Source organism: Morchella importuna, assembly GCF_003444635.1.
Source record: "Morchella importuna strain M04M26 chromosome Unknown Morimp01GS025, whole genome shotgun sequence".
Taxonomy (NCBI): domain Eukaryota; kingdom Fungi; phylum Ascomycota; class Pezizomycetes; order Pezizales; family Morchellaceae; genus Morchella; species Morchella importuna.
Window position 1 is genome coordinate 388,507 of NW_025763422.1, and position 24,413 is coordinate 412,919.

The following is a 24,413-nucleotide window of genomic DNA, read 5'->3' on the forward strand; positions in this document are numbered from 1 at the left end:
TCGAGCCCAGCTTTGAAAATCTCTACAGCAGATGTCAGGAACCGCCAACTATCAAAGTCGAAGGGGAAAAGTAGGAAGGGGGAAACATACCGTTCGCAGAGATATCAGCACTAGACTCAAGAGTCCTTGCTACCTCAGTTCGGTCCACCGGGCCTAGTAATGATGATATATCCATACTGGGCGTTGCCGAGGTTCATTCTTCCACCGGTCGAGACGACTGTGTGGCACTGCTCCATGATGGATCCAATGTTGGCGAAGAGATCGTCGCAGTTGTGGGTGACGGGAGTGGACCAAATGCGACGGTCCAAGTTCTTGGGAGGGCAGATGCGAATTTCGGAAGTCTTGTAGTTGAGTTTATGACATTCGGTGGCCATGGCAGGGAGTCTTGGAGGGCTGAGATGGCAGACAGCAATAAACTTTGCCAACAGGTCGTGAGAGTCAACGAGGTTGGGGTTTTCGCCAGGAGTCATCATGCGGCAGTCGGCGACACCTGCTTGGGTGAATGGGGCGAGGAGGATGAGAAGAGCAGCGAAGATGGTGATGCAGTTGAAGAACATTTTGAGATTTGTTTGACGGAGAGTGTCCTTGTGAAACTTTTTTGATTGAGTGAAAGGTTCTTAGTAGTGGAGCGGCTGCGTAAAAGGGAAAAAAATTGTCTAGGAATGGGGAAAGAGAAGAAAGGAGAACGACTATTTATACATCTAGGTTTTCCTTGGCCGTTAGATGTCATAGTATGGGACCAACGGTTTTTTTCTTTTGGTTTACCAGCTCTTGGTGATTTCGTGGGTACCTCTTTGGGCTGTTTGTGGGAAACGTATCAACACTCACTTTGGCAGCCTCCAACTGAGTTCAATGTAAGTAAGAGCTTAAGGCCTGAATTGATATCTGGGCGCTAAATTCATTGTCATTCAACCTATTCTAGTTGGGGCCTATAGTGCGTGGTGTAAGAAGACACATTTTTTTAAATTTGTTTCTACACTTTCCCTTAAAGCCACAACACATCTGCTGTTACACAGGAGATTGTTCTTCCTACCACAGAGACTACAAACTTTAAATTATCCTTGTATCTTTTTTTGGGCGGGGGGCCTATTTCACTGAGTGTAAATTTTTGCGCTTTGCCTTGTGCACATGCCTGCAGCTGTTCTCCAAGCTGCACATGCGCATTTTTGGAGGAAACCACTGCTCGTTAAAATTCTCCGCCATTCTTCAACTATCTAGGTAGTTAAAGTCGATAGTTTGAACGGTCACCAGGTGGGGGTTACACAAACCCCGAGTGATGTTCCATGATTCTCTTATTAGTTCAGATAATCCCTTAAGATTGATTAATCGCCGGGCATTGAAATCTCGAGTTTCTACTTTTATCTTTAAGTCTATCCCAAACGTGACCTCGTCGTACCGGGCAGTCTAGCTAGTATTTTGTGCAACCAAATACCACCCAAGAAGCTTGGGGGTGGGATCGAGCTCATCATAGATCATGTAGTCTAAGAGACTAAAAACTCCCTCCCAGTTGCGTATATGACTCTATATACCTTAGTCAGAGCAGCTCTTTCTCACGCTCAATAGATCGTATTGATGACGTGTACCACCACGACCCTCTCACTTTCTGGTACACTTGATGTAGAGTAACACATGATAAGAAATGACACTCTTCTACGATCCAAGATCACACAGATTAAAACTTCGGGTTCTTTTAGAAGAACCCGTCCTCTTTCACAATATAAGGTCCAAACTACATCATATGATAGATATCTTAGTTACAAAGAATGACTTCCGAATCATAAGTTAAAGGCGGGATTCCAAAACAATCTATTTGGCTATTATGATATAAATGACTAATTGTATACGTAATGAAAGATGCTATTCGCTAATTATATATATAACTAATAAATGATAAAGTCCATGCTCCATAAACCATCCCCCAATTGAAAACAAATAATAGTTTAAATCGATGCCATCATATCCGCACTGTAATCAGCGTCCGCCATATATGTGGGCTCTTCATAATACGCTTACTCGTGTCAGAAGCACCCTAACCAAATAATCCGCCTAGAGACTCAAGTATACCTCCAGCGTCAGCCCCGCCCATTAGATCCTCTCCACCCCCACAGTCACCACCATAGTCCTCATATCCGCCTGTATCAGCGCCGTACTCTTCATAGCCTCCAGTATCAGCAGCATATTCTTCACCTCCGCACTCACCACCAGTACCATCAGCAACGTATTCCTCACCGGTATATCCTTCCTCTGCATAGCCCTGGTCTGCACCATAGTCACCAGCAGCATACTCTTCGCCACCAGCGTACTCTTCTCCAGCATACTCTTCTCCAGCATACTCTTCGCCAGCATACCCTTCCTCTACGTGTCCACCCTCAACGCCACATTCCTCTCCACCCGCATATCCCTCTTGAGCATATAAGGCATTCGGATCCTCGTAAGCTGTAGTGTAATCGGCTCCAGCATTCGGATCCTCGTACGCGGCATATTCTGTGCCCGCACCTGCATTCGGATCTTCATACGCAGCAGAGTTCTCATAACCAGCGTTTGGATCCTCATAACCAGCATTAGGGTCCTCATAGCCAGCATTAGGATCCTCGTAGCCAGCGTTGGGATCTTGGTAGCCAGCGTTAGGGTCTTCATAACCAGCATTTGGATCCTCGTATACTGTAGTGTCCTGGTATGTTGCGGTTTCCTCATATGTAGCATTGTTCTGACATGTTGATGGGTCTTCATATACTGTAGTATCCTCGTAGACTGTTGTTTCCTGATATGTTGTAGTATCTTCGTACGCGGCCGTCTCCTGGTATGCACCTTGGTCTTCATAACCCGCACCAGTTGCTTCAGTAGCCGCAGGATCTTCGTAGTACTGACCCTCTGCTGCTGGGTCTTGGTATCCCGCATCTGTTGTTCCGGCAGCTGCTGGGTCTTCATAATACTGGCCATCCGCTGCAGTAGGATCTTGATATGTCGCAGAGTCTTCGGCGTAAGTCTGGTCTTGAGCAGTGCCCTGGTCGGCATAGGCCGTTTCTGTGTAGGTTACTTCGGTGTAGGTAGTTTCTACGACAACCTCCTCTTGCATGACGGCCTCTTCTTCTGCGGCAGGCTCTTGCTCTGCTGCGTACGGATCTGCTCCCGCACCTTCCTCGGCATACGTGCCATCATTTTGTGCCATTTCTCCCTCCTGACCTTGCTGGGGGTCCTGGGCTTCATCCTGCGGCGGATCTTGTTGGGGGTCTTGCTGCGGGTCCTGCTGCGGATCTTGCTGTTGTGGATCTTGCTGTGGATCCTGTCCTTGTTGTGGGTCTTGTCCTTGTTGTGGGTCCTGTCCCTGTCCCTGCTGCGCTTGTTCCTCCTCCTGCTGCTGCTGCTGCTGTTGTTCTTGCTGTTGCTGCTGCTGTTGTTGCTGTTGCTCCTGTTGCTGCTGCTGCCTTTCTTGCTGATTCTGCTGCATCATCATCCTCTGCGCACTTTGCATCATACTCTGCTGCATCATACTTTGCTGCTGTTGTTGTTGCTGGTTCTGTTGCTGGTTCTGCTGGTTTTGCTGACCCCGACCCATCATTATCCGTTGGGCAGCAAGACCAGCACTCTGCATCATATTCTGGCGGCGCATCTGAGATTGTTGCTGTTGCAGGAACTGTTGCTGCTGCTGGATACTCTGCTGCTGCATTTGCTGTTGCATCTGTTGCTGCGCGAGTTGCTGTTGCTGCTGCTGAATTTGCTGCTGTTGAATCTGCTGCTGCTGTGTGAGCTGTTGGTTCTGCAAGAGCGTCTGCTGCTGTGCAAGCCCTTGATTCTGTGGCAGAACTTGCTGCTGTGGCCCAGTCTGTTGGGTTTGCAATGGCACTCCACGGCCAGCTCCCGGTCCCATGGGAGAGGAATTAAGTAGCCCAGTAGGAAGATTAGGCATACTAGGCATGCTAGGTAGGCTAGACCCACGACCTATAGGTGAGGTTCCAGCTCCACGACCAAGTGGTTGCATAGGACCTACCCCACGCCCAGCAGATTGAAGACCTAAGCTTTGTGTCATGGGAGGTTTACCATTCCCGCGTCCTGCTGGGCCGTGCTCTGAGGCCTGTGTCGTTCCAGCCTGATTGAGTGGACTTGCGCCAGGTGTAGGTGTTGGTGATGGATACTGTCCAGTTCCACGCCCCATAGAAGGCATTGGAGTTTGTCCTTGTGGTGCCGGAGGTTTTCCACGTCCAGCTGCTTGAACGGGGCTTGGACCATGTGCATTAAGAGGTTGTGCATAGGGAGTAGGACTTTGCCCTGTTCCACGTCCCATCGGGGTAGCATGAGTTGCTCCACTGCCAGCTGGATGCACAGGGCTTGGTCCATGCCCAATAGGAGTATGAACTACACTACTACCAGTAGGCATTGGACCTGCAGAATCATGTGCTGTGCCTCTTCCTCTTCCCGCTACTACTCCCCTCCCGGCACCTAAACTCATTCCACCTCTTATCGTTGCTCTACCCCTTCCTACAACCATCGTAGTCTGTGCCGGCGGTGGGGCCCCACCGAAATCGGCGTGCAAGCCTTCCATCTGCTGCTGGTATGCACCCTCACCCTGATTTACTGGAGGCGGAACGCCACCAAAATCAGCATACTGGTTTTCCGTTTGCTGCTGATGAGTACTTGGACCCTGGTTTTCTGGAGGAACACCACCGAAATCAGCGTACATATTCTCTGTGTGGTCTTGTTGGGCATTAAATGCCGGTTGTGGGTGCTGATAATCATGTGTGTTCAATCCCTGTTGTGGTTGATAATCTTGCGAATTAATCATTGGCTGTTGTGGTAATGGGTTTTCTCCACTGATGGAGGTTGAGATTCCTCTCTCACCCACTACTGGGGCGCCTCTACCTCTTCCCCTCCCTATAGCTGTCCCTCGGACCGGCCCACCCCTTCCTCGGGCTGGTCCTCCTAGACTACCACCTCTAAGCATTTTTCCTGCGGTTGGACCTGCGACCATTAAGATCCCTGTACTAACGCCGCTGGGGTCCATACTAGCTATAACTCGGGCAGCCCCCATAACACCTGCTGTCATTGGTGCGCTCAAGCCACCTCTCGCTTGTCCGCCATCAGCAGCGCCTCTTCCTCTGGACGCAACTCCCCTAGTACCCCCTCTTCCAACGACTATACCACCTCTTGCTGTGGCTGTGGCGCCGCCCCTTGCTGCTACCATACCGCTGCCCGCTCTACCAACTGTGCTGCCGCCTCTTGTAGTCACAGTAATTGCTCCTCTAGTGGCAATGCCGCGACCTCTTGCAGCCACCACCGTGGGACCTCTACCTCGGATCATGCCCCTTGTACCGCTACCCATCACCCCGGAAGACTGCAGCTGCGCTGGGGCTTGTTGAGCTTGCTGAATTGGAGCTTGCTGAACTGGAGCCTGCTGAGTTTCATACTGGAATTGTGGCTGTGGCTGAAGTTGAGGTTGAGGTTGAGATTGAGGTTGAGGCCGAGGTTGCTGCTGGACTTTGGTCGGAACAGGCTTCTTCTTTGGAATAAGGAAGCTGCCTTTCTCCTCGAAGGCCTTCCTAGCAGCCATAGCGCTAGCCTTCGCCATAGTACTGAAACCCTCTGCAGCTTTCATAGCACCAGCAGAAACTGTGTCTTGCTTTGGTGCTTTTCGAGGTCGCAGAATCGAGGTTGAATGAGTTGATCTAGTTGTTGTCACTGTTTTATGGGGATTAATTGTGGATTCGAGGGTTAATGGCCGGTATTGAATGTGAGTGGATGATCTTGGGAGTGGAGTGGTTGTCTGCTGACTCGTGAATACGGGCATAGATTGCCTGTTTTGGAGGGTATTTTGTTGCTGTGCTTGCTGCTGAGGTACTTGTTGTTGAGGTACCTGCTGCTGATACACCTGTTGCTGTGGTGCCTGTTGTTGCTGATTCTGATACTGCGGGACAGGCTGTTGCTGTGTTTGGTGCTGCTGCACCTGGTACTGCTGCTGAACCGGGTGCTGCTGCTGAACCGGATGCTGCTGTTGGACCGAATGGTGCTGCTGCTGTACATTCATATTCCCCGTATGTGGAGTCTGGCTAAGATAAGTAGGGCCCGCACTCTGTGGAACAGCCTTCCTCGGCTTGATAACGTTCAGATTGCCATAACTAGCAGACTGAGCTTGATACCCAGCACCCGGCGTAGCAGACCTCATACCGCCATACTCCAGCGGTGTCTGCGTCATCGAAGCCGCCGACATCACCGACGACTGGCTCGGGCTCCTAGTATGCTGCAAAAATGGCACATTCTTCGGCCCTGGTGGCACCTGCGGCATAGGATGCTGTACATTCTGGACCTGTGAGGTTGCCATCAATTGCGGAGGCGGTGACATGGTAGGCACTCGGGCATTCGGCGTCTCGTGGGGTTGAGATACGGGGGGTGCGCTTATGCCGCTGGAGACGGTGATGTCTGTAAACATCCTGTCTTCGTCTGCGAAGCCTGTGAATGTTGCTGAGAGCTTTGGGGGCTCATCTTCGCGCTCGGAGGTAAGCATTAGCCCGGTTTCGAACTTTGGTTGTTGCTGTGGGGTAGCAGCAGCCTGCGGTGGGACCTCGCTTCCGGCGACTTCAGCGAATCCGAACGGGTGCGGTGTGGCTGTTGCGGAACGGAGACTTATGGGTCTGCGATGCGTGCTGAGAGGTGAGACGGGAGTGTGAATGGGATCGTATGTGGGCTGCTGTTGTTGCGCATACTGGTGTTGGGGGACGGGAGTTTGGCTCATTTGTCTCTGATGTTGTTGGGACCATTGTTGCTGGTTCTGGTTTTGGGGCTGCTGCTGCTGCTGCTGCTGCTGGTGCTGGTGCTGTTGCTGTGGTTGCTGATATTGGTTCTGTGGGCTCATTGCGGGTGCTATGATTCCGCGCTGGCCATATACTGGCTGCTGTTGCTGCTGTTGGGAGTACATGCCAATTGAGCTTGCTGGGGGCGTTGGGAGCGCTTGGTTTGGCTGGGCTGTGACAATTACAATCATGGGATATCAGATATGCTCATTAATTCGAATACTAGTTAGAGGGCTCAAGAAAGAATCATAGTAAGAAATATAGGTCTTCAAATTACTTCAAACACAACTCTATCGTATATGCAGCTATTCACCCCTCAACAACCTCATCCGGATAAAAAAATATGAAAATAGAGACAGAGAGACAGAGAAATCACCACTCACGATGGTCCCACGACACCACTCCCGTTTCTGTATTATGGAAATAGTACTTCTGCTGTCCCTGATCCCAGTATGCCAGCCATCCCTGGGGTACCACCGGTGGCTGCGGTATCTCAGATTGTCCTCCATATGGGCGTGGTGTACTTGAGAATCCTGGCTGTTGCTGCTGCTGCTGGTTCGCCTGGTTTGCTTGATACACTGGGTCCACTACCGCAGCGGGATACTGCGGATCGGTGAAGATCATCTTGCGACAAAAAGTTGGAGTTGAAAGCTAGAGAAAGAGGTAGTATAGTGGAGACAGATGTTCGATATCGGCCCTCCCCCAAGAGATAGAATGGGTATTCCGTGTATTACTGACTGTATTCGACCTAGGCACAGATGTGATAAGCTGAGAACTAGTAGGTTGATATGATAAGTACGCGACCGCCCAGGTTCCGACTGTGAGAACGAAAACCACACTTCCACAACACGAACACGATAGAGGTGCAAGATCTCTCACAAACGACGAGACGGAAGAGCTCCAAAGCCGAAAATGAGGAGAAGGAAGAAGGAGAAAGAAAGAAAAAAGAAAGAAAGACCCACCGGTCAGAACAACAATAATTCGCATCAGCCCAGCTCACAATAATGCGGGGCTTAGAAGCTATCTGTTAGGTACATACTTGAGAGGTACATGGTGGTACAGGCATTTCAGCCGCAACCTGGTGATCCTCCATCCCCTACACTCTCCGCCTTGGTGGAAGCCGGACTGACAGCCACGGCGTTTATGGGTTGTTTCGAGATTTCATGTGTCCTGCTTTGAGGAGTGGGAGGTGGGGGTGTGGGATTGTTGATTGACTGACTGAGCGAATGCTAGCACCGCCGTTAAGGAACATTAACCGAGTCCTCGGCAAGGCTTAGTTGCACCTCTGTTTTCGCCCTTTCCCTTATGCTCTCTGTTGCATATTGCCGGTATCACGAATCCACCCAGCGCAAAAGTGCAAACAACAATCTCCTCATCCTCAGCGAGAAGCCGACATACATCCAACGCACCATGAAAGGAAACCCCATTCGAGGGGGAGGCTGTGTCACCGTCGTACAGCTGCAGCTGTGGATACCGCGGCGTGGTGGTACGGGGTCAGGGTCGTACAAGAAGTGGGTAGTTCCGCAGGGTTATTAATAGATGTAAATGATCGTGATTGGTGAACATCAGGGTTAGGGTCTCAACTGTACCCCTTAGGTACGGTGTCAGACAGCCGGCCAGAGCAACCACCGACTCCCCTTCACCCCATCGACTTTCAACAACGCAACACTTGTCCAGAAATAATGTTCTTTTGTAAAATGGGTCTAATCATGGTTGTAAACATCCCCATAAAAGGGGATTTAAAATAATTAAGAACTGGCTGCACTATGACCTCTCAAACATTTGGTGCAATCTGCCCGAAAAAAACATAGGTGTGAAATAATAACTTTAATAGCTTTATGCCAAGGCGGCCACATTAATTGGGGATAGTTTTTACCATATTGGGATAATTAGATGATCATTATTACCCGATTAGGACTAGTTTCTGGCTTGAAAAGAACATGAGGGTTGATTTTGACTGTCTGGCGCTGTACATGTAAGTATCTACTCGTATTTTTCGGACGTTTGTGGACGCGACTAATATTGCATACCATACAAAAATACGCCAAGCTCATGATTTTTGGTGAAGATACGAGTATTATTTTCGCTGGATCGTATGGCTGTGAGTTGGTTGAGACATTTAATATTTGTTGAGAACCCCCCGTGCGGGCAATTTTTGGTGGGGGTTCTGGTTTCCTTTCTTTTCTTTTTTGGGGGGATGGTTTGGTGAAGGCCAATACGTACTGTGAATATCAATGAAGCCGCTCATTTAACTTGCATACGTCTTCATCTCATTCCATTAGAAATGAGGTCTCGATCTCCAACTAGCTACAAATCCCAAATATCGACAAGAACCGATACTCATCCTAGAAGTATAGTGCCGTAATTCCGTTGCAAAACCTATGGGCTAGTATAGTACTTATGGGACTACATATAATCATACATACACACATCCATAACCGTAGTGGTAGTTCCGTAGAAATATCGCCGAAATTGATCTCCTCAATCGAATGAGAATATTACAAAGTGGTGGTGGATCACGTAATATCACTCGGTTTTGTTGGCGAATCGTGGTTTTGATTTGCTTGCATGATCATCGTCGCCGAGGGAAATGTAAGAGCGTTTATATGCTCAGAGATTTATACCAAGGAGCTAGATATGTCTGACTCTATCTTGACATATACTACGTTGTTTTTCCGCAGATTTTAAGAACTATGACCACTCTCTGACGTGACGGATAGCTATGTAGAATACTGCATGCGCCGGATCCCAGGGACACTCGCACCTGGTAATCTCAACAGGTGAAGCTTTTTATTGGACCGCTATTTAAAGAGACATATAATAAACCAGCTGTTAGCTTGCACTGCTAACCTTAATTCGGTGATGATTTGTGTCTTGTGCCGCCCTAGCTAAAGAGCGATGTCGTATATGCTGGTTGCCCCCCCCCCCCCCCCCCACCATTGGTATTGAAGATTTTATAAACCGCACCCATGCATGTTGAAACTTAAGATGCAATCGTTCAATAGAGTTGGGTATGATGTTTAGGCGCCTTGCACACCCCCTGCTCCGATCTGTCTCCAAAGAGCGCGACACAATTTTCAAAAGCGTACGCTCAACTATAAACCACCACAGTTTATACCCGAGTAGTGTATTCGATAGAACGCAGTACGTCTTTTACACATTGTCGGTATTCCTATACGTGCTACTGGCCATTGCAATATGCCCTTGCTAGATCTTAATAAACGGTAGAATGTCGGACACTTACTATGGTGTCTATCAACAAACCAGAACAGGTCAATAAAAAGTATATCTACCTATTCAACTCTTTGCGTTAATTAAGCTTACTTGTCTTTTTACTTTAAAGGGAATCAAGAAAGAGAAAAAATACAAGACTGGATACGGCAGGCCTGGAATCAGCGGGATTGTAAGATATAGATGATATGTGTTCAATATGTTTTCTAATATATATAATCCTAGTTTATTGGAGGATCTCAGTATTCTTTGTCGACAAAAGTTTAAAAGTCGAGTGAACTTTTAAAACCCTAAAAAAAAAACACCTAAGGGGAAGTGAAAAAGATATGCGCCGTAAGGGACTCGAACCCTTCCCAGTTGCTTACTCTGCTTCCCGATAAGGATAACAATGGAAGGCAACTATGCTACCCCTGCACCAACGGCGCTTGATGATTTTCATTACTTTTTGCCATACCTGAGCTAATATAAAAAACTTACGCTTGCGCTAGGACAGACCGGGAACAGCCGGACCCCCGGATCGCGAACTTGACGTTTGAGAATTTGAGGCCGGAGGTTTCAGTATTGTAAACACGTAGACTATTTTCGTTGATACCGCAAAAACTCGAAAATTGGCTATCTTCTACAACGATTGGTTGAAGAGTGTAGATCAAGTCCGTTAATAGCAATTTCGATCTCATATGCACAGCCAACTCTTCGAGTTATAGCGGTAGTATTATGGTAATAAATCAATCCAATAAAAGGAATGATTTACCACCAAAGAGCTCGTGGTCCGCCCATTTAGGAGAAATCACATGTAAATTATCACTATCAAGCTTTTCTAGTTATAATTAAGCATTCCGTTATAGGTGACGAAATTGATTGTACATAGTTGTTCTCGTTTTCATGAGACCTCATTTTGGGATTGTGGTAGCAACACGTGGCCGGACAGAAATCTAGTACTGTCCGCCGTTCTTGCCCTTTTCAGTTGCGAATACCATAAGAAAGAATATCTTAATGACACGTAGTTCTCATAGGGTATGACACCATTGGTGATTCAGAGCCACAACCAAAACTTCATCTAGTACTATGCGAGGGATACCCAGATAAACTCCGACCAAGATCGAACCAAGAGAACATCGGCAATATGAAGAGATTACGATGAGATAGGTCCCAGATATCTCAAAACACCTAATGTGATCGCTAAAGAGGATCTACGAAGGGCGTGGCACCGCTCAAAGTCTTATTTCGAGAAGATCGACCGAACCCAGAGCCCGAAACATGTTTAGTTCAAGACAGCATCACAGCTGCCGCTGGGGTCTTGAAACCTTCCCTTTATTAGACCCTTTGCGCTGATAGATCCGGAGTCTTTTTTGACAGACTTAGCATTAATTAGCCAAGGAACTATAGATCCAGCCTTGCATTTGACTCCCAGAGAGTTGGTAAATCGCCTAATTAGACTTCCACTCCTTCTATTCTTTGTAGAATGACCAAATGATGACCTTTTTCTAAGAGGATTCTTTCATGATAAAATTCAGATGTAACTACACCTTCTATCAAATTCTCAATGATTTAGCTAAGGTGTTGGTGGTAGAAGAAAATTATTTACTTTGGGGTTGAATTTCCTCTCACCAAAAGGTGGATAATGCTGATCGGTGGCAAGCAACATCTGGCTCTATTTCTTATCTTCGAAAATCAACGAAAATCCATATAACGCCAAGAGACAAGGAAGCTGGATGCATCCAGCGCAAAGGGTCTATTGTCACTTATGGTTGACTTTCACATTTTGGTCTCTAAACATTCCCAATTAATTAGTCTTTTTAATCGGTGCCTTGAATATTAGTAAAAGAAATTGGCCTTGACCGCTTCTCAAAGCTGTTTAAGTCCGTTCCCCTCCACCGGTTTACCTTTTTTTTTTTTTTTTTTTTAGTGCGTGTATGCGTGTGTGTGTGTGTGTGGGGGGGGGGGGGGGGGCAATTAATCCGACATCTTATTCCAAGATAAAGAGGCCCCTTTGTGCCCAGTGGGGTGTGGGCTTATCCACGGGGGCGAAAATCACCTGTAGTTGCCTCTATTTTCCCAGAGAGGAGGTATTGCCCCAAGTGAAAAAGGGGCCGAGCTCTGGCGGCGCAGAATTTCTAGAGCTACATATTTTCTTGCGAATGCCATTTTTGACACGTGGTTGAGTCATGAGAAATCACTCGGTGTTTCGGTGGGGGCCAACCAGGCGCAAATCTTCAGACAGTTTACTTCACATCATCTATCAGGTACTCAAAGTAGGATCTTAAAAATATTATATCTGTGATATATTACTCTACGGACCCAGCGGTCCGGTTAACGGACTCCTCCGTCCAAAGGGTATGTATGCACTCGAGCTCCCCGGACTTGACAATCCCTAGCTCTTCATTGGCCCGCACAACCACCACGAGAATCCTCACCTGTCGATCCTCTTGGCAGAAGGTCTGCGCGCTATTGGCCGGCCTAACATCACCGCCATCTCCCCGCAAAAACGGCTCCACCTTCGAAGTCCACTGCGTGCGCTGCGGCCTCGTTCGTGATTCCCGGTTTCTGCAGAGGTAGATCTCCGGCTCGGACCCTATCGATTTGCAACTTGCATAATTCAGGTTATCTGTATGTCAACAGAAAAGGGCTCGCATATAATGGCGATATTTAGGCCAATAACAGACCCCGCCAAGGATAAGAAGGAACATCCAGGTGCCGGCAAACTGAAACGGGCATATAGTTACTGTTTCGGTATGTGCTTCAGGATAGCTCAGGTAAAGTAGGCAGAAAGATAAACGAAACGACGGATACAATCGAAACGGGCCCCAACGGCGGATACGATCATGTGGTGAATTAGTCGAAAAATTGAGTTTGCCCAGCCATTCGCAGGGCAGCTATATCCGCTGTGTAAACGCATTTGGTTTTAAATCTGTTGTCAAGTGGAGTACATTGCTATCGTCAGATCATTCGAGTCAGTAGGAATTAGTCATTTTTGATTTCTAATCATAAGTAAAGTTAATAAAACAGACTAGGCAACTCTTTGCGGTCATGAGGAAATACTCTAATCCGAAGCCTTCTCACAATTCACATCCCCGTCCAATCATTGTTTTTACATGATATTCATGGAATGGTTAGGAACGGTGTATGAGGTGGGAAACTTGCGGAGTAATGAGTAAGTAAGCATCCTCATGACTCCCTGGATCTCGATCGAGTGATATTTCGAGATCGCTTATAACCGCAACAGGCTATAAGGGTTAGGTTGGATTGTAACGTTGTAAACCCACCCACTGAGTCAATAATATACCACTTCTCCGAAACCTACCGGAGGAGATAAAAAATTTGCGTAATCGGACGTGGCACACATGCGGCTACCTGCATAAATAACTGAGTGTTTATGTAGGCAGGTATTGGTCCTGATGGTCTTTGGTCGGCCGCGGATAGACGGTGATCCGGAAATTTTTCCGTATTTTTTTGTAGTTTTGATCAGTGGTATGTGAAGTGTCCACGACACGAAGTAGTTCACCAGGTTGGAATCATCTGGCATCACTCGGCGACTTCGGAGCGCGCGATACTAGAGGACTTTCAGGGATGCTAGTACTCAAAAGCCCTAGTTTCCCTGCCATGTGATGTCCCAAATAGTGGTGTCTCCGGAAGAGCCTCTGGTCATGTTCGGCCATGAGGTTCGTCCCGCCAAGCTGTCGGTTTCTCGACATTCTCAGTAGCCCATCTGCGTAGCTGCGTGAATCCAACCTTACCTGAAGTTCTCCCCATGCTTCTAGATCAATTATAACTGGTAACTGAATGTGAATTATACATCAGACCATATTATTCGCGCCCACGTTTTTAGTAAACCCCGATTCTGCACGTTCGCTCGCACAGAAAGCCGCCATGCCAAATGAACGGAAAGCTTATAATCAACTGACGTCAATTCAAGGGGGAAAAGAAAAGAAAAAGTGGGACCAGAAAAAGGAAAAAGAAAAAAAAGGCATTCGAAGAACTCAACGCCGGTCGTGTCACCGGTAGCACAAGGCGGTCTATCTTATCGCCCCCAGCGGCGGTGTGATCATTCGACACTTTCCACCTGTAGAGCACCAATCTCTGTGGTTTGTGAAAGGTAATCGCTGCGTTGCGTTGTCACACGCATTGCCTCAGCCCTGCAGCTAACAGATGCGCTAGAAGCATGTTTTGATAGCTGCTTGTGATCGAAACTTTCCGACGCACTCTCCTCAGGTTCTCCGCCTCTGTCCCCGCTGCAAGATCACGTCACATCACTCGACCGCAGTCCGGAGGGGTTAACAGGAGGAACCTAGCAGGTGCGATGGAAATAATATAGTTTAACATAATCGAAAGTCCCAATGTGCGGTGAAGAGGTGAACCCAGAAGTACCCGGTCGGTACCGGGGGGGTGGGTATTACATGATAGCCGACCACAACCGGATTAATACCGGTTTCCGTAGAAGCGCTCGAACCGCGGTGGTAAATAAACCCAAGTACATTACTTTAGATGAACATTTTACTTGAAGAGTTTTCTGGCATTGAGTACATATGCCAAGGGCACAAGCTTCTCAGGAGCTGCAAGGTCTAAAGGATCGACACCTTTGTACGCTCTCCACCACCACCACCACTCTACATCTTGCTTCTTTCGACAAATGTCATAATAGTAACATTGTTGCGTAGTAGGATCATCGATTTCCAATGGGGATCAAGAGGCCTTGATTACGATAGATATTTCCAATGCTGTTATTCTTATGTAGCCATTGGCCCAGCAAAACGTCAACTGCTATGCACTGCACCAGTTCCCTGGGAGACCTATTCAACCGGCAGATACCCAGCTCCATGAAATCATGATCTCCATCTCCCTGGTCACGTCTTGGCAAGAAATCTCCACGAGCAGAAAACTCAATGACGAATTCGCAGACAAAAATGGAGGGGTATGTAAACCTAAATTTTCTCGGGTTCATATAGAAGAGGGGTGATTTTTTTTTAGAAGGAGCCGGATTGGTGAAGCCTTCCGAGCCGCTGGTTGTGATATCTGATTTGGCAAACGAATTGAGGTGGTTGTGGAGGTTGTGGTTGTGCTCTGTCTTTCTTTTTTTTTTTTTTTTTTTTGTACCGGGATTGGTCTGCGGGGTTCCTGTCGCAGCGGGGGATCGCGTACATACGCTCGGACGAACACCGTTCCTCATCGTAGGTTCTGTATGTCATTGGTTTTGTTTGCTATCGGTATCCTCTAAAAACAGTTTATTCAACGCCCTCCTTCGAGCAGCACCAGGCACCTTGCATCCTTAGAAACTCGTAAGAATCTAGATGGCTCGCTAGAATTTCACTAAGGTGTCGGGCCGAGAACATTTGTTAGCCGTGTTTCCTAGCAGAGAAGGCTGTTTTCTCCCTCTTGCCTCTCCGTGAACCGGAATTCACTCCCAACTCCGGCGTAAATTCTAGCGCTGGATCCACTCTCATAGCCACGCCGACTAGATTAGTAGAATTTCTAGACCTTCTAGCTTACAGGCTAGAACTTGACGATTGGACGTGAACGAGTGAGAACCAGTGAAGTCACACACGAGCTAGGTTATTCGCTGGACAGGACAGCACTGTAGGTACAGTTATTCCGTAGCCGCATCAATCTATTATTACTTACCAAATACGCCTTATAAACCTGCAATTTCCTTCAATTGGCTTTGCCCATGTTATGGGGGTCAAAGTACAGCTTACCCTCAAAAGAACCAGAAAATGCAAGTAACGGAAACAGGGGTTATTTGTATGAGAGAACGACGCCACTCCATACAAATTATCCTTGCCCTGAGCAACTGCATTTTCTGGTTCTTACGCTGGTAAGCGTGTAGAGTAAAACTGACGACGATAGATATGCATGTCGTACATATCGCAGTCACAAGCGAGTATTTTCAATCTAGATCTGGTCAGTTATCTTATAATATGATCCTCTATTAATTCCCCCACCCAAATTGAGTGCGGTCTGTCCTGTTGCTGGGGTAAGGCACCGTATACCCGTTTTCCCGGAGCAGTAGGACCCTTAAACTTCAACCCGCAGAGTTTGTAGTTCGCGCGGGCTCGGGAAGATTCAATTTTCTTGGCACAGGGGCAGGCAGACAAAGGTTAAGACAAGGGACAAGCGGTTTTGAATCAACACCATCTAAATCAACTAATCTCAGCCTTTTGTTTCTAAAGCAAATTTTGGCAAATAGTAGTTTCTTATCAAGAGATTTTTTTTTCGAGTTACGCGAAGCTGCTGTGACACTGGTGGGGAATAGCAGGCATAAATAAAGAGGTTAGTTTTTGAATCGAACCAGGGAAGTCGCTCATGGCTGTTACCAAGAGCAGGAGCTCGAAGCGGCCAGGCCAGGGGCCTACCGATGGCACGTGCGGGAAACAAACAGGCTATGTTGAATTTGAATTGAAGGGAACCCCTTCATGTAAAGTAGAGTACCCCCAGTATCAAAAGCAGATGGTAGAAAGCATTAGGAGCGGTCAAGAGGGGGGTGAGAGATGGGGAGAGGTTGGTAGGGGGAGGGAAGGAACAGGCAACGACAATCGGTGTGATGGATATGGATGGATGGAGGAAGCTCCGTTTTTGTGGATACCTCGGCGGCGGCGGGGAGGGTAAGGGAAGGGGGGAAAGGGAAGGGAGGAGGAGATGAGAGAGAAATATTCCGTGGGAGGTGTACCGTTTCATCAATCCGCTTGTAGATACATGTAGGTACTTTGGCACATGGTATCATACCGTTTCTCTTACTTCTCTCACCCCAACACTCAACATACTCGCCTATCCACTTACTACAACGAGTACCTACATGATGTACCTTTTTCAACAGCATTCCATGCAATTGAACAATTAACTTCACTCGCTCACGGACGGCGCAGTTGCGTAATTAGAGTAGGTACATTGTACCTACAGGACACTACATATGTGCAAGGTATGTTTCAGTACAGTTGCTGATCATGGAGAGCTTCGACAGAGCTGTACCGGGGGTTATGGGTTAGTCTCGAGAACATCTTTTTGCGGGTGCGATTGGTCGGAGCCAGGCTTGGCGCCAAAAATCGGACTTGGCGCCAGAAAAAGTACTTGAATCGGCTACCCCCCATCTTTTGCAACGCGACCTCCATGACCCCGATTTGACTGTTGTTTGCACCCAGCTCTATCAAAAAACGCTCCCCCACAGGGGCCTAGGGCTCGAAAAATTATGTAGGGGGAGCTGGGAGCAAGCGCTGTTATGCAGTTATTTTTTTGTATTTTTAAAAAAATATTTAGATTTTTTAATGGAGGGCAACTGAAAGTTCTTGAGACTTTTTTCCCCCATACAAATTTTTGGCGCTAAGGCCGGTTTGGTTCGTAATGATTGGTTGATGTCACCCACATCCCTGAATTTTTCACCCAATAAATCAGAGTTCTTGAGACTAAAGGTGAACACCCGGTACATACGTGCATGCACCATTCATGTAAGTAAACAATTGCGTCAGGCCGAAGGGCAGCTTACCCGAGGAAGGTGTGGTGAGCGCGCCCGTAGCTCCTGCTTAGCTCCTTATCGGGCGACAGGAGCTTTGACCTTGCAGTGCAGCGCGTGTGTCATTTCAACGGCGGAAAAGAGAAAAAAAAAAAAGGAAAAAGAAAAGAAAATTTTCTTTTCCATTATTTGACAAGCGGAGTGGAAGGAGGATGCCGATGGGCAGGCAAGCAGGCAGGCAAACCTTGGTAGATGCAAGAGGAAGCGAGTAACATTAAGATGGGAAGGAGACAAGATGCCTAGAAGTGGCTGAAGAGATGTACTTTAAAATTTAAATAAGGGAAAGAGAAAGGAAAAAAAAAAAGAAATTGTAAACCTTGTGCGCGATATGGTGTTTAGATGGGGATAAAGAGATGGGGGATGGGGATGGATGAACGGGTGGACGGGGGACAGAGTAGGGGCAGAGAGATGAGAACGAGGAAGAAGAAAAATGACATGAAAAGAGCTTTATCGTTGTGTGTGTGTCTGTTGAATGTATTATGTGCACAGTATCACTCTACTTGTATCAGGACCTATTTTTGTGGCCATGGATGATGGAGCAAGACCATCACGGTAGACGACATCATGCGGTGTGTAGGTGTATGTGTGTGTGTGCCTACGGTACCTGGCTACCGTGTGGGGGGAAGAGAGCAAATAGACGACTTGTAGAGAAGGATTCGGTTGAGAAATCTTCCGTGGAGTTCGGTTCAGTCAGCGTTAAGCGTTAAGGAGACAGCTTTAATCAACAACCAACTGGCAGGCACAGTAAAGTACCTACAACAACATGCCTACAACATGCCTTATACCTAAATGTAGGACCCCCCGAGGTAGAGTACTACTCTATGCTATGATTCGTACCGTTGCTACCTTATGTAGTAGGTGTGCTCGTCACGCAGTTGTAAGGTTGGTTGATAGCTACATGTACTACCACCTATCTCTTTGTTTACTACAGCTTCTCAGCTAGATACATGATGTAGGAACTCTGGCATGCTCTACAAATAATAATAATGACAAGATGTCTCTTTTGGGTCTTGGTACGAGTTATGTGCAACCCAAAGTGCCTCGGGGACAGCTCTCCATCCCTATCCCCTCCCCCCCGTTCTGGAGCCACCCATGGCCCAGTGAGCTCTCTCTCGGTTTCCTGGAGCTCTCTTTACGAGTCTATGTTCTCTCACTCGGGCTGAGAAAATTTTCTGCCTTCTCCTCTTCTCTCTCCCCTTCCTTCTCCCCTCCCCCAGTCTCTCCCCAGTCTCCCGCCTCTTGCAAGCCCACAAACAACCTTCTTGCATGGTCAACTGCCGATTACATTTCGCCCACCGCAGTATTTAGCTCCTTCTAACTCCACTCAGCTTAGCGATCCCGGCACCCCCCCTTCCATATCCCATCTCCATCCTCCTCTTCTCCCACCCCCCCGCTGCCAAGGCACCCACCACGCACAGCTCGTCACTTCGAGCGCCCGGAGCTTCCACCAATCATTTGTAGGTGAATGTGAAAGAGCTAGCTGCTGGAGGGAAGCTATCATCCATTTTCGGCCTGTTTACTCCTCTCTGGTGCCGATTTCCTGGAACTTTTTTCTTTCCTAAACTTTTTTCTACCACTCCCGATTCCGATTTCTTTTCTCTGCGTCTCTTTTTTCTTCCCAGCTCTCCCACCCACCCCCCCCACCGGTGCCCACACACACCTACAAAGTTCACCTCACCTCACATTACCTCTCACACACCTACCTCTACCTCATATCTTCGCCCTCACACCCACCTTCAAAACACCCATAATCAATCGATCAATCCTCAATTGAACACAACTTCAAGGGTCCCACACATAATTTCCTCCACAGCGAAAGGAAAAAAAAAATTACACCTATACCACAAACCTTCAATAATTCAATAACACTCTTATAATATTGCCCAACATGCCCGTAATGGCGAAAACAACATTGAACTCGAAGAACCCTAGTACTGTCGCTAAAAAGGTCTCTGGAACCGGTGGAGGAATCTTGGGTGGACAGGGCAGCAGCGAGGTTGTGTGTCCTCTTCAGAATGCAGATGGATCAGTGTGCAGGAAAAAGTGCATCGGTGTGAGTCTTGAACAATTTTTCCCAATCAGCAGCAGCCTAAATTCACCTGAAGGGGACCTCTGGACAAAAAGAGAGCTTCGAAGGGGGAGGATGGCAATTTTTTTTTAGAAATAAAAATCGCAAAGCGAAAGAGGAATTGGAGTGTTAATTGTTTGCTCTCGAGAGACCTACTGGGTCTTGTTGGGGCGCGATATATTTTAGAACTTTGCCTACCGCTCAATATGTGAGCACATTCGTCGAGCTCATCCAGACAATTGGATCCCAAAGCTACCAGCTAGCGCTGAGACCTTCGCAAAGATGGTCAGCCTATCCAGAGGAGGAATCCCATCAGGCGCATTCCCTCTTGTAAGGAAGCCAATCCCATCCGCCATCAACACTGGATACCGAAAATCTTCAAAGTGTGAGTTGATTCCCCTCTGCTGGAAAGAATCCTGCAATGGTTCGTGGTAGTTGAATCCGTTGTTGTCGCTCCAATCATGGATTATCAATCATTTTGTTTTGGTTACTAATGACGACATTACAGCTATGCCCAAACTCGAAGATGACCAATACGTCGACGGCATGTCACCACCTTCATCGGCAAACGAATCAGAAACTTTACACTCAATCTCATTATCAAACCCAGCAAACTTTCAATCAAAATTCCCTGCAGCAATGTCGGATTTTGAGCACGATGAGGATGAAGATTCCTTTATGGATGATGAGGAAATGGGAATTGATAGCCACGAAGAACGGAGTGGAACAGTGAGTTGCCCGAATCTTCGTCATTCATATTTTTTTGTTCGCCCCCCCAAAGCTTATACCCCATCCGGGGCTATCAATGGGTTGTGAGAGTTGTTTTCCTCCGCGGACTCGCACCAGAGGGGCATTTCTGCCGGAAACAGCCTCCATCCGAGCTCAATGATTTCAGTACCTCTGTTAGCGGTGTGGTTTGATAGCTCTTCTCCCACAAAGCTTCCAAAAAAAGCCAATTTATTGTACCAAATATAGAATTTTGCTGATATACGTCATTTGTGGACTTTTCAGGAGACTGAAGATGATGAACGACGAGGACGTGTTCAACATGCCATCTTCCACCGTGGGATGCGTGGGATAAGCTCACCTCACCTCAAGGACTTCAACTTTATCAACCAAGAGCATCGTTCTGGATCATCAAAACGAAAACGCCAGGCTCACCCATATGGTGATAGCACTGAGAGCTCCATGTATGGAAGTCGACAATCTTCACTCGGTGCATCACGCTGGGACGAACTGATCGAGGCCGCCACCACTCGCGCCGTGGTCGAGGTGGGAGAATACGCACACTACCACCACATCCACGACAACAACGATGCACCTGTTCGCCTCCCTCCTATGCCTAGCTGCTTCTCATCTCCTCTAACCTTCGACCAGCAGACACCCCCGTCTCCTCCCACAACAGCATCTTCTTCCCACGCGCCGATCCTTACCGCATCCCCTTCATCGCGCCAGTCAATATTCTCGCCATCCAGTCGATGCCTCATTTGCGCTACCTGCGAGAATCCCTCCCCAATTGGGAACTCCTTTGCGTGCACCGAGTGTATGGCAGGCTTCTGCGCCGATTGCGCGTACAGTGCGGGCAAACGGGGAAGCTGTGGTGAGTGCCGAGCCGTCGGTGCAAAATTCAAGCCTCTCCGGATCATCGTCCGATAAAAAAAAAAGTTTGGTTTTTTCTGTTAATTTTTCCTTTTCCAAAATTTCCTTCTCTACATATGGAGCGGCACAGCATAGGCACGGCATGGCGGTCAAGTTTTGTTTCTTTACTATTACTTTCTTCCAATTCCAACTATTTCCTGTTGATGCTTTTTCATAAGGGATTTTACTTTGAAATCCTTTATCGATCTCTTTTGTTAAATCTTCAATTGGGGAAAAATATGTGGCGTTAATATTGTCCGTTATTAGTTGTTATTTTTTTCTTTCCTTTGTCTTGGAGTAATATCAATTGTGGGGCACTTGTCTGATTTTTTTCATCAAAAGTCAAAAGTTTATTATTTTTTATGTTTTGTTATCCCAAAAGGGGTGTTGTGCGGGGTGGGGGTTTTTTTTTTCTCCAGGGGCATGCATGTCAGGGCAGGAGGAGGCGAAAAAAATACGATTGTCGGGGTTAGGCAGTGGGGATAATCTCGACCTGTTTCTATAGCTAGCGGGGCCACTACGAGTAAAGCTTTTTTTCTTGGAACCAAACGTTTTTCTTTGCCTTTTCCGTTTCCATTTCGTTTTGTTTCCGGAAGCACTTTCTTTTTTGGAGCTTCAGAAGGAGAAGAAGAATGAATGAATGCATGAGAGAGAAGGCGGGGCTTTCTGGATGGCATACATGTATCTTACGGACGGAGTTGATTTTTTTATCCCTATTATTTTTTTTTCTTTTCACAGCTTCATCTAACTCTACCGACCGTATTGTTTATTGGTGCGTTTATTCTTCATGTACAGTATCTTACATACATGTATGCACATGTATAAGTACATATGGCGGGGTTTTTGATTTCGTCTTGAGATCTCCGCGAGTTCATGTACTCTGGTTATTTATTAGGAAATAAAATCACAGGCGTTTACACATATTAGGGAAAAGTGTCGAACTCGTTTCCTGGTTTTTCTTTTTGGTTTTTTCTGTCCTCTTTTCTTTTTTTTTCTTTTTTGGCGAGGGAACGCCATCTGGGAAAAGCAGGCAGAAGAAAGAAATCCAGGTTTTAGGGAATCTGCAGAAGAAGCTCTCCCAAGTCCTACATACGACTTACATGTAGCTAAATGATAGTTTCACGTGGAAAAAGAGGGGTAGGCTTATTTAGCATGAGCAGGGAGGGCGGAGACATTCTCACATCTTCTTGATAAGGTTAGGGTCAGCAATAGGTTTGTGGGCGAAATGGTTTTTTTTACTTTTTTTTTCTTTCCTTTTCATATGTTGTGATGGAGATATCAACACCAACCTTGACCCTCAACAGAAAATTACCCCAAGGTCATCGTGTGATGCCATACCTATTTCCTACACGAACTAGTACCTAACCGAGCCCAGTGCAATGTGAAATTCAATTCATATCATACATTACATACGCACATATGGGGTAGGTAGGTACGCTCGAACCAATTTGTGGCCGCGTTGATCATATCCCGCGCTGTAGTAATTTTTTCTCCCACTTCCCTTCTCTGCGGTATCTTGCTTTTCTCCATACTCACGAGCTCCCCCTCAGCTATGTACCTAGCTCAAACTCCAATTGTTGCAAAAACGTCCAAATTCCAAAAACGGAAAAGGGAAAAGAAGAGGAGGCGATCATGCTTGTGAAAGGGGCAGAAAAATTGGCTTGTCGGTTCATCGCGAGCTACAAAAATAGGGACGAACTAGCGGGGATTATTTCAAATGATAGGCGTTGAGCTGAGCAGTTAGTCGGGTCGGGGTTCACGACAGACAGCGGCGGGCGGTTCTGGGCCGCGTTCTTACTCGTTCGGCTCTTGGCAGGCATTGGAAATGAGGATATGTATGTGGCGGTTTCGATTCAGTCGGGGGGAAGGGGAAGAGGGAAGGGACTTTTTTCTCCAAAGTGGATTTTTATGTAGGTTCCCGCGCGCCGCACAGCAAGCTAGGGAAAAAGTTGAAATGCCGCCAACGCAGGTGGCCGTATCGAGGTTTAAATGAGTAAATGAAAGGGTAGTGAATTCGGGCCGTTCGTTGGGGGGCAAGGGGGAAGGGGAAGGGGGATGGGGGGAGAGGTCTCGGTTCGGGGGTGTCCATAAGGTGGATCAGGAAGGGGGTGGATTAGGGGACCCCCTAATCCTTGAGGAAGTTGGGTTGAGCCATCCCATGATCTGAGCTTGTACGCCAAGGCATGGCCGGTACTCCTGGAGTGCGTCGATATAAGTTACGCACAGAATTTACGACGCGTCAAAAGCGTTTAGCTGGAGAAGAATAAAACGTCAGTTCTTTTGAACGCAATTATACGTGCAGGACTGGGGCGCACCGAACTCATGTCAACAGAGTCTAAAGGACATCCAGACTCGATGGTATATGTAGGTACACATGTACCTCATACATACAGATGCAGGTGACCATCCCATCCCACCTCATACTAGGAGTTGGTCACGATAACCACAGGTTTCGAGATGCTCCACACATATGTAGACAAATTGTCGACCAGACAATGCTCGTCGTTAGGTGCAACGAATTATAAACCTGGTAAAGATGTTTCAAATCCCACCGTATCACTGGAGGGAGGTTTTGGCTTTGACCCTGATGATCAGATCAAGATGCCGCCACCGCTCTCAGATATCACCCACGGAGGAGACGAACCAAGACGCTGGTCTGAACCGTAATTCTTATTTCAACGTCTTCGTACGGACAAAGTGGTTGTTGTGGTGATCCGTCCTCTGCATCATTATTTATCACTCGATATCAAATGGGATAGTGGCGGCATTGGAGCTATCGACCTAGACAAACCGCTAACATTGATATGTTAGCTCATCGTTTCATATTAATAGCCATGAAATCATTGGCTTACCAAACCTACATTAATGAACTGTGTAATTTGAGAAAATATTTACTAGAGATTCCAGTTCTGCGCGGTAGACTGGAAGAGGAGACTGGGAAAGGAAGTAAAAAAGAAATATCTCGGTTGCGTGCTCGTAGTCACCCGAGCATAGAGCGTCGTGTTAACCCCAATGACTCCATAAAACGTTCAAGTTACTATCTTGGGTGAATTACTCCTATTCTCCTGTCCTATCAGCCTGAAAAAGCAACATCAACGTCTTGTGTGACTATTAAAAAAACAGCATCTCCCCCCACAAAAGAAAAGAAATAACCCCTCCCCGAAAAAAAGAAACATGGCTCTAGACTTACCGAGCG

The 24,413-nt window shown here is 47.2% G+C and overlaps 3 protein-coding genes across 3 annotated transcripts; 1 reads left to right on the forward strand and 2 right to left on the reverse strand.

Annotated features, from left to right (window-relative positions):
• Positions 1-134: 134 nt before the first annotated feature.
• On the reverse strand, positions 135-557 carry LAJ45_07722 (uncharacterized protein; the record flags this gene model as incomplete). Its single annotated transcript, XM_046117277.1, has 1 exon — positions 135-557. One exon carries the CDS (start codon positions 555-557, stop codon positions 135-137), a length of 423 nt encoding a protein of 140 aa, XP_045969573.1.
• A 1,383-nt stretch (positions 558-1,940) lies between these two features.
• Positions 1,941-7,406, reverse strand: LAJ45_07723 (uncharacterized protein; the record flags this gene model as incomplete). Its single annotated transcript, XM_046117278.1, has 4 exons — positions 1,941-1,996; positions 2,065-2,151; positions 2,230-6,954; positions 7,166-7,406. The coding sequence occupies 4 exons, from the start codon at positions 7,404-7,406 to the stop codon at positions 1,941-1,943; spliced, it is 5,109 nt and encodes a 1,702-aa protein (XP_045969574.1).
• An 11,993-nt stretch (positions 7,407-19,399) lies between these two features.
• Positions 19,400-21,235, forward strand: LAJ45_07724 (uncharacterized protein; the record flags this gene model as incomplete). Its single annotated transcript, XM_046117279.1, has 5 exons — positions 19,400-19,564; positions 19,766-19,964; positions 20,088-20,308; positions 20,591-20,902; positions 20,957-21,235. 5 exons carry the CDS (start codon positions 19,400-19,402, stop codon positions 21,233-21,235), a joined length of 1,176 nt encoding a protein of 391 aa, XP_045969575.1.
• Positions 21,236-24,413: the final 3,178 nt, after the last annotated feature.